Genomic DNA, 14,768 nt, shown 5'->3' on the forward strand with positions numbered 1-14,768 from the left:
ACTTGTAAAACAGCAGTGGTGGCAAAGCTGTGTATATTAATACAATAGCTGTTAATTCAGAATGGTCTGGGTAAGCACGGTTACCGTCAAAATCTTGAAACTCGCATATTTATGAATTGAAATTACCCTAATAAGCTAGAATTGATAAACAAACCTAAATTCATGCTGAATCTTTTGACCCTAATTTAGCCGTAACTATCGCTTTATGCTGCATTGATATGAATGTAACTAGACTACAAATTTGGTGTAGGAAAACTAGTCAGGATGGTTTAAAGTACTGCTGTTTTACACCCCACAACAGCGACTAATATCAAGTCTTGCTTAAATATGGAAAATGTGGCATACTTGGACAGTAGACTCGCATGGTATAAATGGTACTGTTAAATAAGCAGCGATATTTAAAATAATGCATTATCCATCTAAAACCCAGTGAGCGCATGTTTCAAGTTTATTATGGGAATTACAAACGGCTGTTTTGATCCACATGTCTAAAAAAACAGTATTTAACTACCAATGCTTTGCAAGACCTGCTTAAAATATATCCAAACTGCTAGGTATTTATAAAGGGTGTCTTGGCTGGATATACCAACCATGCTAGCAAAGTAGGTTGGTGAGGCGAGTCTAACGAGGCCTATCTCAGCTTTTAATGATCTATGTTTGAAGACAAGCCCACCATTTAGATAAAAGGTATTTTATTTTTTGCACCACGATTGGCTAATATTCAAAGCTATTGATTTGGTTCAGAATAAAAAATGGCGTGCTTAGTAGTGCTTATACGCCTTTAGAGCGGAGAATGGTGTAACCGTCGAGTCACTGAACACCCTTCAAATATGCTATGCCAAAATGGTCAGCATTGCAGCATTATGGCATAATATCCATTGCAGCATGAACATCATGACACTACTCATTACAGAATGACGAATAGTACGATACTAATGAGCCAAGTAGTGCTCATATATTCATGATGGAGTCAAACACAACAATCGTAGTGGAGCAAGCGAGATTCAAGTGCTTTAGATAAGGGCCACCACTCGTTAGATTCGTTTGAATCCGAAAATGACACGATTCCGATTTTACAGCAGCCAAAACTATAAAAGCAAACCGTGTTGGTCTTCCTTTTCCTCTACGCAACAGCAACCACATTTGCTTACGCTTTTTCATCAGTTACTCGTCTGCTTCCATCACAACCTACTTCTCCAATAACTAACTGGATTGTTGCTCATTTCTACCTTGCAAACTTCCATTCCATACTCTTTCCAATTACCTATCTTACCCAAAGTCACCCCTTTCAATCTTTCAAAATTCAACAATCAACAGAATTCACCTTCTCTCTGTCCTCTTACTCCACTCTTACACCGACACCTCGGAACTTTGTGGAAACATCTGCTACAAGCGATACTAGTACTACCTATCCACCGCCTTTTGAGCAATACGACTAAACTGGGATTTGGAGATACTTCTCTTGCCACATTCGGCCCCACCTCTATCGCACTACTTTTTACGGAAATTTCTTCAAATCTAACATCACTGCCTCGCTGAATCTCGTTTGTTTTTTGCTACTACTTTGACCGCTTTTTAAATCTGCTCGACTACTGCGGATTTCAAGCTTTCTTTCAATACTATTTTTTATCCAATCAACTTTGCCTAACATGGACTATCACGTTGGATGGTGCATGACTTGTGAGAAGCGTATTGCTTCAAGCTACATTTACTGCTCTCTATCTTGCCAGTTTCAAGATTTCCTGATGGACGATCAATCAAGTCACAACTTTACTGGCACTGATGGTTATCACGCTTCTGAATGCATGCCAACTGCAATTAAAATGTCGTCATCTTCATCAACTCATTCATCTTACTCTGCCACATCGTCATCTAGCGGATCCTACTCTGCATCTATGCTAAAACCGACTTCCCAGAGCGTGAACTATCTGGAAGAATGGATCGTGTCAGACGAATCATCCTCTGGCATGTCAGAGGGCATCACTGCTTTCAATTCATCGGATTCCAGCTCAGGCTGCAGCAAAAGCATGTCAGGATTTATTCCTACCAGGTCGAGATCCGGAATTCCATCTCCTCCACCTTCTCCATCATCTTTTTTACTGATGAACGGCGTGCCAAAACTCCTTGGTCGAGGACGTCAATCACCTTATGCTTCTCACCAGCGTGTGAGATGTACCCCACCACCTAGTTATATTTCTGCTTGATCATTTTTTACAACTATCCAGTCCAAGCGACTCTTTCAATTTACAATAAACCTGATAAAACAATCTCTGACTCGAGCAAGTGCATGTATGATTTTAGGGTTGCTTGAAAACAAGGAAGGATGATCGGATAAAATGCACTAGATTGTGATACTTTTACGGGCGTGCTCACCTAAAATAGGACAAGGGATTCTGTGCACAATAACCAGCCGTTTATGCAATGACAGTGCCAGTCTTCATCAAATCTACTCGACAAGATTGTTTTTGAATTCATTGACAATTCACTAATCTTTATCCACGCTCATGTTGTATAACTGAACAAATGTCTGCATCACAATGTCAGTAAATCCCACACTTGTTTAATCAATTATTATGTTGTATAAACCAAACAGGTTGTCATTCGCTTCAGCCAATAGAACTTCTGTTAGGATGGCATCAATGACAATTCGACAGGCCTTCTTGTTGTCTAGCACCCACACGGTCTTGATTCTGCTGAGGTTCTCGCACAAGAAATCGCTCGCAACTGGAGTAGGAAATGAAGTTGGAATGTGCAGGCTTGGTGCTTTCAGATCCACATAGTCAATGTTCAAGGCTAGACCATCAAGTCTGACGCAGTGATCAAGAGTAGCTTTGGAGAATGGAACAGATGGCTTGGAACCAACAAGCGATTTGAGAGCTTTCCTTGAATAAAATGGATTTTCAATTCCAACAATTCATTGAATATTCAGTCATAATAAAACCCATATATGTCTCTGGCTGGCAAAGTGATCGGAGGTCTAAAAAGCTAATTTTTCTTGTCACTTTTTCCCCAAAAAAACAAAAAATGAACGAACTGCTCAGCAAGCCTGTCATCCTCAACGAACTCACGGACGAAGAATGGAAGCAAGTCCAGCAATTAAAGAATAAGAAGAAACCTTCTATTCCATTCTCCAAAGCTACCTGCAACGACTGCGTTCGAAGCGATGGTCTAGCCTTGAACATTGACTACGCAACTATTGATGTTCCTTCGTTGCACATCCCAACTTCATTTCCTACTCCAGTTGCGAGCGATTTCTTGTGCGAGAACCTCAGCAGAATCAAGACCGTGTGGGTGCTAGACAACGAGAAGGCCTGTCGAATTGTCATTGATGCCATCCTAACAGAAGTTCTATTGGCTGAAGCGAATGACAACCTGATGGGATTCTGTGAAGTCAAGAATGATTGGGAAGGAACTGGATTCGGTTACACTGGCGATGTGGACTATATGTTTGGGTCTTCAGATACCAAATCCGTGGATACTATGGACTCTTTTCTTTTGGTGGTGGAGGCAAAGAAGGAATGGCCTGATAGTGCAATTCCTCAAGTTCTCTGCGAAGCTGGTTGTTTGCTCAAGAAACGACTGGCTGCTGGAAAGGAGACTCCTGTATTTGCTGTTCTGACAAATGGGCTTCTCTTCCGCTTCTTTGCTATTGATATTGATGGGATAGTGTATGCTTCCGAGATTGAAACCTTGAAACTTGGAAAAGACGGTACATACGATACAAGCACATCCCTCTCTGAAATCCTTCGCTGGTTCACTTGGTTTATGACATCCATCAAATCCGTCTCTCTCCGTGCGTCCAGCGAGGATTTGACCGACACAATGATTGCTGACTCGCTCACTCATCTTAGAAGCTGCTTTGGCCCAAAGTTTCCGATTCATAGCAATAAGGTCAAGAAGGCCAAGATTCGCCAGTAGTATTGCTAAATAAAAATAAATGTTATTTAATAAATTGATTGGCAATATAAGCAATCTGACCAAACATATGTGTATCCGCACGTTTGCATTTCGGTATGGAAGACCCAGAAACCTCAGCATAACCCACGACAAAAAACAGAGTACAAGGATAGCATGAAAGCTACCAATCACTTTGGGACTCCAATTCTGATTACGTTCTGAATCAAAATAAAAGTAGATGGATGCATTAACCAAAAATTCTTATCGGAAACATCCTCAATAACTTTCAGGAAAAGTTCTACCCTCAAAAAACTGGTATCATTCGGTGTCTTATACATACTACTCCTGATAAAACAATCTCTGACTCGAGCAAGTGTATGTATGATTTTAGGGTTGCTTGAAAACAAAACAAGATATAAAGCAGAACTCGCCCAACTTTATGAAATTCAATTGATTGAGTGGGTTTCAGCACAGCATCAAACAGCTGTCAAAAATCGATATATAACTTGCCACTTCGACACTAGTCTGGCAATTGACTGCAGCCTACCCTAGCTATTTCAGCACTATTGAGAAAATCAGCATTTTAAGGTTGCTTTCAGCTTTAGTTTGGAATAAGAGCTGTAAACATGCGACCATATATATGTTTCAAAAGCAAGAGGATCGTTGTTCTGTTGTGTATTGTGTTGGTAGTATACAGTCTCATACATTTGGGTTATGTGACCCCAAGAGCCTCTTTAATATTGAACAAGTCTCGAAGCAGCCCGTTTTCATCATTGCGCATGGTCAATTCATCCTGCCTCGAGAAACCAAGAACTATAGCAAAGATCAGCTCTCCGCCTTATGTCCCCATTCCACATATTATCCATCAGTCATGGAAGACTACTGTTTTACCAAAAGTAAATAGAATAAGTAACCATGCTTTTTGGTGTATCTAGTTGTATCAGCTATTGTGATTTATGGTCGCATGGCTTTATACCAGCTTGTAAACTCCCTTTAGATTTGATGCTAATCCCTAGCATCTGACTTGTCAATTTTGGTCCAATAGAAATTTCAAGTATGGCAGATGTCTTGGAAAAACAGTCACTCTGATTGGAAGTATATTCTATGGACTGATGATGATAACATGCGGTTGTGCGAGGAGCATTTCCCATGGATGCTGAAGCGTTTCAAAGAAATGCCCACCACAATCAATCGTGCGGATACGGCTCGTTACATGTACATGTACAAGGTAAGCATCAGCATGCTGCTTTCTACTAGATTATTATTACTGTGATTATTTTCTCATTCAGACTCGATAGTATGGAGGCTTCTATGCAGATCTAGATTTAGAATGCTTAAAATCGCACACACCAATTGCTAAAAAAGGAGGTGTCGTTGTTCCATTGATGTCTCGAGATTATAATTTTGTGCACAACATTCCCAATCCATGGATGGGATCTATACCGGGTCACCCGTTTTGGCTATTTCTTTTGAAAAAAATCAAAGATCGACCCATAACTACTAGTGTAGAGCTTTTAACTGGCCCGATCGTACTGTACGAGGCACTCAAAGAATTCGATCAGCAAGTTTTGAACGAATCGATACCACCTATTACATACATTGCTCCAGGTACGCCACCTACTATTGTTCTATTAATGTTGATAATTTGGCTCTTCATTGATTATTTATACTTGCTTTTTATTGTTTAGAATGGATATTGCCATATGACTGGCATAACATGAAAGGGTTAGGACATATATGCTCTGCACAATCTGAACGCTTTAATCCGATTGAGTGCAAAAAAAATGCCGATCCAAACAATCAAGCTTTTGCATTTACATACTGGTCGCACTCTTGGGGGTCGAATGGAACTGCTTTAATGGATATCCCTTTTAAAGCCTCCATATAGATCCAATATTCACTTTCAAACTGATCAATTTACTTTTTCCATGGAAATCGTTTTGATACTTGTCCTTTTATCTACTTTGCTACCTTTCTGTCCAATTGCATTTACAATCGTATTCACGTAAAATGAAGCACTTGTATTTATTTTGCAGTGGTTGATTCCTTGAAATAAACAATAGTTGAATATTTATTGTGCTTTCCTACTACAGATTGACCTGAATCAACACTCGGTATGTGTTTAGAAAGCTTTGGGATATTACAGCATCCAATACTCTTTTGATTAGTCTCCAAACACACCAGTCATCAGGAGTTACACAACCAAACTATAGTTTTAAACTGGTGTTTTGGATCTTTCACTTTTGGTATAGCCATACATTGCACGATCGTCAAGTTTGAAGTCAAATAGGAATTTCTGCCATGCAAAAAAAGACAATATTTTACAGCCTATTTTATTTCATAGTTGTACACGATTATTTGACCAAGCTGTTGAAACCAATACATTTTGGACATTATCCAACTCTTAGATCTAGTCGGCATCAGCATCATTTTCGCTAATCAAACGAACAAATACTTCTTCAAGAGTAGTTTGCCCCACACCCCAATCAAGAATACCATGTCGAGCTTTGCCAGCTTCAACAGCCTGAAACAGCTGTGTCAGTGTGCCTGAAGCAGCAGGAAATTCGTACAATGCATTCGTAGCAAATGAGTCAATTTTGACCCATCCATTTGGAAGGACAGACTCGACAAATGCACATGCGCGATCAATATCGTGTTGAAGTGCATTCAGATGAACACGATATCCAGATCCATAGACTTGCTTAAGCCGAGTAGGGTTAGCCAAACATCTGACAGTGCCTTTTGCCATCATACCAATACGCTGACATAAAGCCTCGGCTTCTTCCATCGAGTGAGTAGTAAGAACAATGGTTTTGTCACGTTTAGCTTGCTCAATAATACTCCAAATCTGTCGTCGCACTTCTGGATCAAGTCCAGTTGTGGGCTCATCCAGGAAAACAACTTTGGGGTTTCCTAGCAGCGCAATAGCAATGCTTACACGGCGTTGCTGACCTCCAGACAGCTCACGAACTTCACGATCCCATTGTTCTTCAAGTGCAACACTTACAATGGCTTGATGAACAGCCAAATCTTCATCCTCCTTGAAAATCCCCTTGAGACGAGCATAAAAGTATAAATGTTCTTGCACAGTAAGGTATTCCCACAAAATATTAAACTGAGGACAAAAACCAATACTTTTGTACACCTCACTGGTTTGAGTTTGAACGTCAAATCCGCCAAGCAAGGCAGATCCACTCGTGGCTTCATACAGCCCAGTCAATATGCTGATCAAAGTGGTTTTACCAGCACCGTTTGGTCCAAGTAACCCAAAAACAACACCTTCCTCAACAGCAAATGTAACATCCTTGACGGCAATCTTTGGACCCGCACCGCTTCGGCTAGCATAGACTTTACGTATGTGACGAATCACCAATGGTGAGTTTGGATCAAACTGATCGCTGTCTACACGACTTCGCTCATTCACAACATCTTGATCCTCGTGTTGGATTTCATTTGCATTCAGTGCCTTGGAAATGGCAAGCTGGGCTTCTAGATCGATTTTTTTGTTGGAATTGGTAAAAAGACTAGTTAGGGGGAAATGCCACGGCCGGCTAACACCAAACTCGGACGGCAGAACTGAAATCAGATATGTAGCTAGAATGAGAAAAATCGGAGTCGAGGCAGCAAGAACAATAGTGGCAATATACACTTGATCGCCAGACTGAAGCATGCTCATGGTGTATGGAGTCATACCTTCTTGGAACGAAGCACGATTCAAAACACCCAAAGCACGATAGAATGCAAATGGCGGCCACAGAAAAAAGTAGGGTGAAATGGTGTTGTTGCCAATCATAGTATCAAACGTCACTGCAATCATCACACTGCAAATGACCAACAAAAATACCGACACAAGTGCCAGTCGACTACGCTTGAAAAGAGCCGACAAAAAAAAGGCAATCGACACTTGCGCATTGCCCCAAAGAAACAGCACAAGAATCAATACCGCAGGTGCCGTATTTACAAACAGTGAAAGACTGTATGCGGTACCGCAAATGTAAAAGATTACGGCAGAGATGAGATACAGCGTGATGAACGTGAGGTATTGGCTGATATAGTACGCAGTAGAACTCAAGCCATTCATTCGCATCATGATCAACACCTTGGACTCTTTTTCTTGTACGAGATCAATCACAAACATGGGAAGTAAGAACGAAATAGCAAATGGGTATATGAAGCTTGCTAACGAGTTGCCAAGCATAGACTTGAATGGGTCCTTGACAATACGTGGCATAACACGTAGTCCCTGTGTGATGGAAGCGTGGCCTAGTTTCACTGGATCGCTATTGCGCAAAAAGGCGTTGCTCAGTTGGGTTAGCTGCACTAGTTGACGATCTCCTGGACTAGGAAAATTATGAGCTATTTGAAGCAAACTGTTGGTTCCAATATTCATATTGACAGCATATTGTTTTTTGGCGTGATCTACCATTTTGAAGTAAATACCACCATGAGGAACGTTTTTTAACGCGTTTCCAATGGCTTGGTTGACATAAAAAAAGCCCTTGTAGTTGTTAACGTAGCCTGAGAGTGCAGTTTTGTCAATAAATCCAATAGCCGTGCTACTTGATTTTAGGGCGGCAAGAATGTACTCTTCCATGGATGCTTCATTGATAGCAGGGACATACCAAGGAACAGCAGTGACATTGGCAGTTGGGCCATGATTGGTAAATGGATCAAAATCAAGATAGTAACGAGTCGGGATCGTTCCAAAGAGGCCATTAGCCACAGTATCATTGGGAGTGCGAGGAGCAGCAGCGGGAATAGCAAACGCAGGATTTGATGGTGCTTTTATTAGATCTGAAAGTGGAAAAGCAGGACCTTGAGGACGAGTGCCAATTTGCGAGATGTTGACGCTTGGATCTGCAGCGTACAGATACCACGAGCGTTTTTGGAGGCTATTGAAGACGTAAAGAGTAGAAGGCTGAACTTTTGGTGAACTTTTGATCATGATTTGATCCCAGGTAGTATTGTATTGAGATAGAACGTCAAACCAGCCTCCTTCAGGTTCTGAAGTATACGTGCTAAAATCAATCATTGTACAATAGAGTAGAATGAATACACAAGTTACAATACTGACAAGCAGGATTGTTTGGTAATACGCTATTACTTACGAATCACGAACTTGATTTCCAACAGCATCGGTGAATATATCGTAGGTGTTTGTCATGCTTTGAGCATAGTCTTCACCATACCAGTTTGTACCTATTATATACATGGACGCATTCAAAGTCATTACACGTAAATTTGAAGGTGTAATCCACAGTATCACCTACAGGTTTTGAACATGCCCAGAAACACTTGATCACCCGACATGACAGTGCGAGACTGAGCCCAGTTGGTGTGGAATATGTTATTTTCCTTGTTTATAAAGTCAGGATTGCCAAACAGAGTCGTTTTTGGAAAACTATATCTAGGCTCAGGAACATTGTAATCGTTCATCCAATACGGCACATTGAGTTCTGAATTGGCATGCACGTTGGAACATTGCACATGGGCTTGAAACATGAACAATCGATAACACACAAGATGGTAGCAGTAAGAACATTAGTGTTGAAATAGTCGAGCTATTGGATCATGATATTTACCGTCGGGAAGACCCATTGCGCCATATGAGCCATAGTAAGTGCCGCCATAAGCGGCAGCTAGAGCAATGAAACTTGTTGTCAACAAAGGACACATTCTAATGACACCGAGGTATAGATGCATTAATAAAAACATGTTGCACTGAAAAATCACCGAGTATTCATGCATTACTTACGCAGTGCAACAGAGACTAGTGCATATCTGACGTTTCTGAGCAGCGACGGCTTTTCGTACCAGTGCACCAGTCTGTCTAGGTTTTCCTGTTTTAAAAACAATCTGCTTTCCCCGAGTTGGGACCAAGTCTATTTGTTCTACCATCAACTATGGCCAGAGTTGCTCAACAATAATATAAAAACGCAACCCAAAGGAAATTGATTGAAAGCATCAATTATTACCAAAATTGATTAATGCGATGGATTCGCGTTATTGCCTTTTATGGGTCGAGATTTCGGGAACGGGGCCGATTTGTAGCACATTTTTACCAAAAATGCATTTACACGTGTTGATTTGAATCGGGTTTTGCAGCTACATGTCAATGCAGAACAGAATACTATCTTGCAACCACTTTCTTTTGCTTTGGGACAGCCATATTTAAATATCCATTGTATCGTTTCAATAAATACTGGCTGCTTATTCAATAGATGCGATACCCATCATATGAGACTGGCTGTTTATTATATACTTTGATACCCCTGTTTAATGTTTTATTTTACGCGAATATGCTGTAAATAAATGCAACTCAAACAACACGAGATTGAACCCTAATAGTTTGTCTAGCATCTGCACAAGGTTGAAGCTGTACACTTGATCCAGCTTCGATAGCCCATTTATCAATTTGCTGAAATGCCTGGAGTCGATCTTGCTTTAGACAAGGCTTACATGGACGATCCTTACAATGATATGCCCACCGAATCCCGCTTGGTTAACAAGAGTGCACTCGGTACATTTGTTGACCAGTTGGTCATTCTACTCAAAAAGAATACTCTGCTTCAGTATCGATATATTGGCTCTACTTTTACTCAAGCTCTGCTGGCTCCATTCATCTTTTCTTTAATCATGTTTCTGCTTCAACAGGCTGATTATGCCAGCCAAGATCGCCCCAATGCCACAGAAAATTTGACTATGCAGCCATTGCCTGGTATCCAGCGCTGTCAAGTGAGATGTGTTGCTCTTGTCACGATTTTATTCCTGCACATTACTGTTTGATTAATGCTGAATATGCATATAGGGAGCAACTGCAGCAAATCCCTGTGTTACCATCATGTATGCCATCAATCCCATCTCTACTACTAATGATCAGCCTCAACCTGCTGCGACTATCGACTATACTAAGATTATGGATACATTTGCCACCATTAATCAGCATCGTGTTGGCTATCTACTGAAGCTCGAAACCGACTTCACCACCAGCAGTATGTTTTATTAATATGATTTGATGAGCAATCAATATGTGCCTGACAATTTTTATTTCATGTTGTACATACCACTTTGGACAGATTATACTATTCCTGCCAATCGTGTATATGACATTGTGCAGGTTCCAAGTTCTCAATTCATTTACAACTACACTCTGCAACATGAGAATATGACAGCATGGGGAATCACATTTACACAAATTCCTGCAAATGGACCCATTAATGTTCAGTACCAAGTATGGTTCAACGATCTTCATACTGCGTCAGGCAGTGATATTTACGGTCCTGAAGTGGTTGGGTTTGTGCGTGGTATGGATGAAGCCATCATTACAGTATTGAATGATCCCACTGCTACCGTCAAGGCCAATTTGGATATTTCCATCAAGGATTGGCCCGCAGCTACTTTTAATGATAAGCTGCCTCGAGTGTACATGAAATTAGGCCCAGCATTCTTTTTCTGTTCAGAAATGATCATCTTTATCAATGTACTCAGTCAGATTGTCACTGAGAAAGAACTCAAACTTCGACACGGCATGCAAGTAATGGGTCTAATGCCAAGCGTATACTGGTTGAGCCATTTTTTATCCACATCCATTTTGGTGATTGTCAATGCGCTCTCGATGGTGGGCTGGGGATTCGTATTCAATTTTCCAGCCATTACTCGTGCAAACATTGGTGTTAGCATCCTCACATTTGTGCTGTTTGGTGAAGCCATGGTGGTCATGGCATTTTTCATGACTACGTTTTTGCGTCGAACCAATACTGCCATTCTTGTGGGTATTTTTGTATTTATAGTCGGTCTTTTGTTTCAGACATTTGTGTTTTCCAGTTCTCAAACCACATATATCCTGTGGACTAGACCCTTTTTGGAAATGGGATACGTTTATGTGTTGTATTTTTTCCCCTTTTTCAATGCCGGTCATTTGTTTCTGGACACTTCAACAGTGACCACTGGCCGCGTTGATCAACTTACCGGAACCAAGTTTCCAGGCTATGATTTTGCGTGGTCGAGTCTTTTTAATCCAATTCCTCAAGAACTTGTTCCCAACTATGGAGTTTCGGGTGTTGCCAACATTCCTTTACCTGTCAATGCACTTTACTTTTTATTGTGCAACTGCCTATTTTACGGTGTATTGATGTGGTACTTTGATAATGTGATTGCAGACGAATTTGGATCCAGTCGTCCCGTTTATTTCCTGTTTACTCCTACTTACTGGGGATTGGAAAATATCCAAGCCAATATGGATCGACTACGTAACTGGGTGACTCGCAACTCTACTGGGGATGCTGTAGTTGAGGATGAGGCCAACGAAGATGCAGATGTGACTGAAGCTCGTCGGCTTGCTCTTGATCCAAGTAAGTTTATATTGGTGCAAAATGACTTGTATTTGTTAATGTGCAGCTAAAGGTAACATGTATGATTTTTTGGATTAGATTATTTTCCAGCACTAAAGATTGTTAATCTCCGCAAGGTATATGGCAAAACAAGTGTTTTTGACGATGGATCTCGTGAAAAAGTGGCTGTTCGCAACTCGAGCTTTACTATTGAGGAGGGCAAGCTTTTTGCACTTCTTGGTCAAAACGGAGCAGGTAAATCCACCACCATATCTGTTTTAGCCGGCATGACACCAGCAACTTCTGGCGATGCGCTCATCTATAATCTTTCGGTCAAGTATCAATCACAGCGTATTCGTCGCAATATGGGTATTTGTCCACAGCACGATATTCTTTTTGATGATCTAACTGCGCGTGAGCATATCCGATTGTATGCAGGCATCAAGGGAGTTTCCAAGCAGGATATACCAGGTTTGGTTGATGAGCGATTGAAGATTGTGCGACTTCATGCGGTTGCAGATGTACGTGCTGGGACATATTCAGGAGGCATGAAGCGTCGCCTGTCACTTGTGATATCCACGATTGGTGATCCCAAAGTTATTTTCATGGATGAACCTACAACAGGCATGGATCCAGTCAATCGTCGCTGCGTTTGGTCCTTTATTGAAAGATTCAAGCGAGGCAGGGTAATCATTCTCACTACCCACTCGATGGAGGAAGCCGACGTTCTTGGTGATGAAGTAGGTGTCATGTCCAATGGTCGACTCCGAGCCATCAACAATGCTATTGCATTGAAAACCAAGTTTGGTGCTGGATATTCGGTATCTATTGTCACAAATGTGGAGGATTCAGAACATGTGCAGAATATTGTGCGTGATATTGTTCCAAACGCAGTGTTGGGTGACTACTCTGCTGGAGCTCTTTTGTATCAGTTTTTGCCGACTTCTGTTTCGGTGGTTCCAAAACTTGTTAAATGGCTTGAAGAGAACCCGGAAGGACTAGTTAAATCTTGGGGAATTGGACAAACCACTTTGGAGGAAGTATTCCTTAAGCTTATCCGAGAATCAAATGCCTTGTTTTCTAAGCGTGACGAGGAAGAAGCTCGGATGCGTCTCAAGGTGTACAAGAAAATAAAGTAGATTATTTTAAACTCATGTGGATAGATTAATTTAAGAATCATTATTTCGTAACTCAATATCTGCTGTTGACAAGCTTGCCTTGCATCAGGTACTAGTTAAATGACTTGTATACTTGAGTGTAGTGTGTGACGAGTATGGCATAATAAGGTGTAGGTTTTTAGTGCTAAATGGTTTACATGACACGATTCATCTCATTTCTGTAAACTCAGAGTGCATAATAAAATACTATAGTTTGTAAGGTTGACTTTTTTCAGCTTTGCCAATAAAAAATATTCACAATGAAAATTACAGTAATAAAGCAAGGATACGCAGTTACCAACGCAGGTGAGTTTAAAATAGTCACAACAGCAGCCTTGTAAGAAACCAACACGACTAGTAGAATGATTAAAATATCAATAGTCTCATTATTCATCCTGTCAAGATAGTGACACTGAAGGATATTGCCACATTTTCAGACAATATTATCAACAGTTTTGCCAATATTGAGATATGCAAGGATCGGTAATGGTGATCAGGATTATCAAATTGCAACTACCGTTTAGATGAAAAACAAGGAATATATCAATAGCCTCCAATAGTAGTTGCATAAAAAGTACAATCGATAGCACGTAAGTTGGTTTAAACTCATCCAAGTCTGCTTGTCTATGAGCCAAACTATTCGTGAAATGCAATATGACTGGCATATGTAGATGCTTGTGTATGCTAAACAATGCTGCAATAATCAATATTTACAAATATGCATGATCTTGGTGATTTGCTCAAGCATGTCAATATGTGCAGCAATCGCATTGAACTCTTTTTTTACTCACCAAATGTATGATACTTCAGTACAACTATTGTCAGGACGATCTCGAGTCGATAAAACTAAACTATTACACTGCCAAATACATCTATTATTTTGAGAAATTGTACACACATTTGAAGTTTACATTTAATCATGAATGGTTGAAAGCATTAATATTGTAATATGACAGTTTTTAGTCAATACCACTCATTTGTAGCAATATCGTGCATATTCAAGTATTATTGACCAATCTAATTTGATCATGCTTGAATAGTCGTCATTCGCATATGCGGGTTATTTGAAACCAACTTGTCAGATATGACAAGTCGAGTATAATAGCATCGACATTTTTATCAAGTGGATCAAATACCATGAGCAAACAATCATCAATATCATGCACTACATACCAAGTTGAATGGTTGATAAATCTCAGTTTGATCAAGGTATTGGGTTGCTTTGGAAAACATTTGTTGTGGATTTAAAACTCGAAATGAGTATTGCAATATAAGCTGCAATCCATATTTGATTTGTCGATTGCCGAGGTTTAAAGCCATGCATATACTTGAACTAAGCGTGCTGGATATGCATTTATTTTAGTTTGGCACTGACCAAAACAGT

The 14,768-nt window shown here is 40.4% G+C and overlaps 5 protein-coding genes across 5 annotated transcripts; 4 read left to right on the top strand and 1 right to left on the bottom strand.

Moving 5' to 3' along the window:
• The first annotated feature begins 1,142 nt into the window (after nucleotides 1-1,142).
• On the top strand, nucleotides 1,143-2,268 carry BATDEDRAFT_36776 (uncharacterized protein). Its single transcript, XM_006677431.1, has one exon. It carries the CDS (start codon nucleotides 1,650-1,652, stop codon nucleotides 2,202-2,204), a length of 555 nt encoding a protein of 184 aa, XP_006677494.1. The 5' UTR covers nucleotides 1,143-1,649; the 3' UTR covers nucleotides 2,205-2,268.
• Nucleotides 2,269-2,639: 371 nt separating this feature from the next.
• On the top strand, nucleotides 2,640-4,119 carry BATDEDRAFT_23750 (uncharacterized protein; the record flags this gene model as incomplete). The annotated part of the gene is made up of 3 exons (XM_006677297.1): nucleotides 2,640-2,760; nucleotides 2,930-3,891; nucleotides 3,970-4,119. The coding sequence occupies 3 exons, from the start codon at nucleotides 2,640-2,642 to the stop codon at nucleotides 4,117-4,119; spliced, it is 1,233 nt and encodes a 410-aa protein (XP_006677360.1).
• A 238-nt stretch (nucleotides 4,120-4,357) lies between these two features.
• Nucleotides 4,358-5,970, top strand: BATDEDRAFT_87062 (uncharacterized protein). Its single transcript, XM_006677528.1, has 4 exons — nucleotides 4,358-4,793; nucleotides 4,943-5,125; nucleotides 5,196-5,505; nucleotides 5,586-5,970. Exons 1-4 carry the CDS (start codon nucleotides 4,524-4,526, stop codon nucleotides 5,783-5,785), a joined length of 963 nt encoding a protein of 320 aa, XP_006677591.1. The 5' UTR covers nucleotides 4,358-4,523; the 3' UTR covers nucleotides 5,786-5,970.
• Nucleotides 5,971-6,307: 337 nt separating this feature from the next.
• Nucleotides 6,308-8,095, bottom strand: BATDEDRAFT_10172 (uncharacterized protein; the record flags this gene model as incomplete). The annotated part of the gene is made up of 1 exon (XM_006677090.1): nucleotides 6,308-8,095. The coding sequence occupies one exon, from the start codon at nucleotides 8,093-8,095 to the stop codon at nucleotides 6,308-6,310; it is 1,788 nt and encodes a 595-aa protein (XP_006677153.1).
• A 3,228-nt stretch (nucleotides 8,096-11,323) lies between these two features.
• BATDEDRAFT_9906 (uncharacterized protein) lies at nucleotides 11,324-13,366 on the top strand (the record flags this gene model as incomplete). Its single annotated transcript, XM_006677053.1, has 2 exons — nucleotides 11,324-12,227; nucleotides 12,339-13,366. 2 exons carry the CDS (start codon nucleotides 11,324-11,326, stop codon nucleotides 13,364-13,366), a joined length of 1,932 nt encoding a protein of 643 aa, XP_006677116.1.
• Between the last annotated feature and the right edge of the window lie 1,402 nt (nucleotides 13,367-14,768).

The sequence above is a fragment of the Batrachochytrium dendrobatidis genome, assembly GCF_000203795.2.
Source record: "Batrachochytrium dendrobatidis JAM81 unplaced genomic scaffold BATDEscaffold_3, whole genome shotgun sequence".
In the NCBI taxonomy this organism is placed as follows: Eukaryota; Fungi; Chytridiomycota; class Chytridiomycetes; order Rhizophydiales; genus Batrachochytrium; species Batrachochytrium dendrobatidis.

Excerpts from the sequence above, each read along its gene's own strand:
- BATDEDRAFT_36776 (XM_006677431.1), top strand. The coding sequence starts at position 1,650 with ATGGACTATCACGTTGGATGGTGCATGACTTGTGAGAAGCGTATTGCT.
- BATDEDRAFT_87062 (XM_006677528.1), top strand. The coding sequence starts at position 4,524 with ATGCGACCATATATATGTTTCAAAAGCAAGAGGATCGTTGTTCTGTTG. Across the intron at positions 5,126-5,195 it reads GTTACATGTACATGTACAAG|TATGGAGGCTTCTATGCAGA; the intron begins GTAAGCATCAGC and ends CAGACTCGATAG. Across the intron at positions 5,506-5,585 it reads TATTACATACATTGCTCCAG|AATGGATATTGCCATATGAC; the intron begins GTACGCCACCTA and ends TTTATTGTTTAG.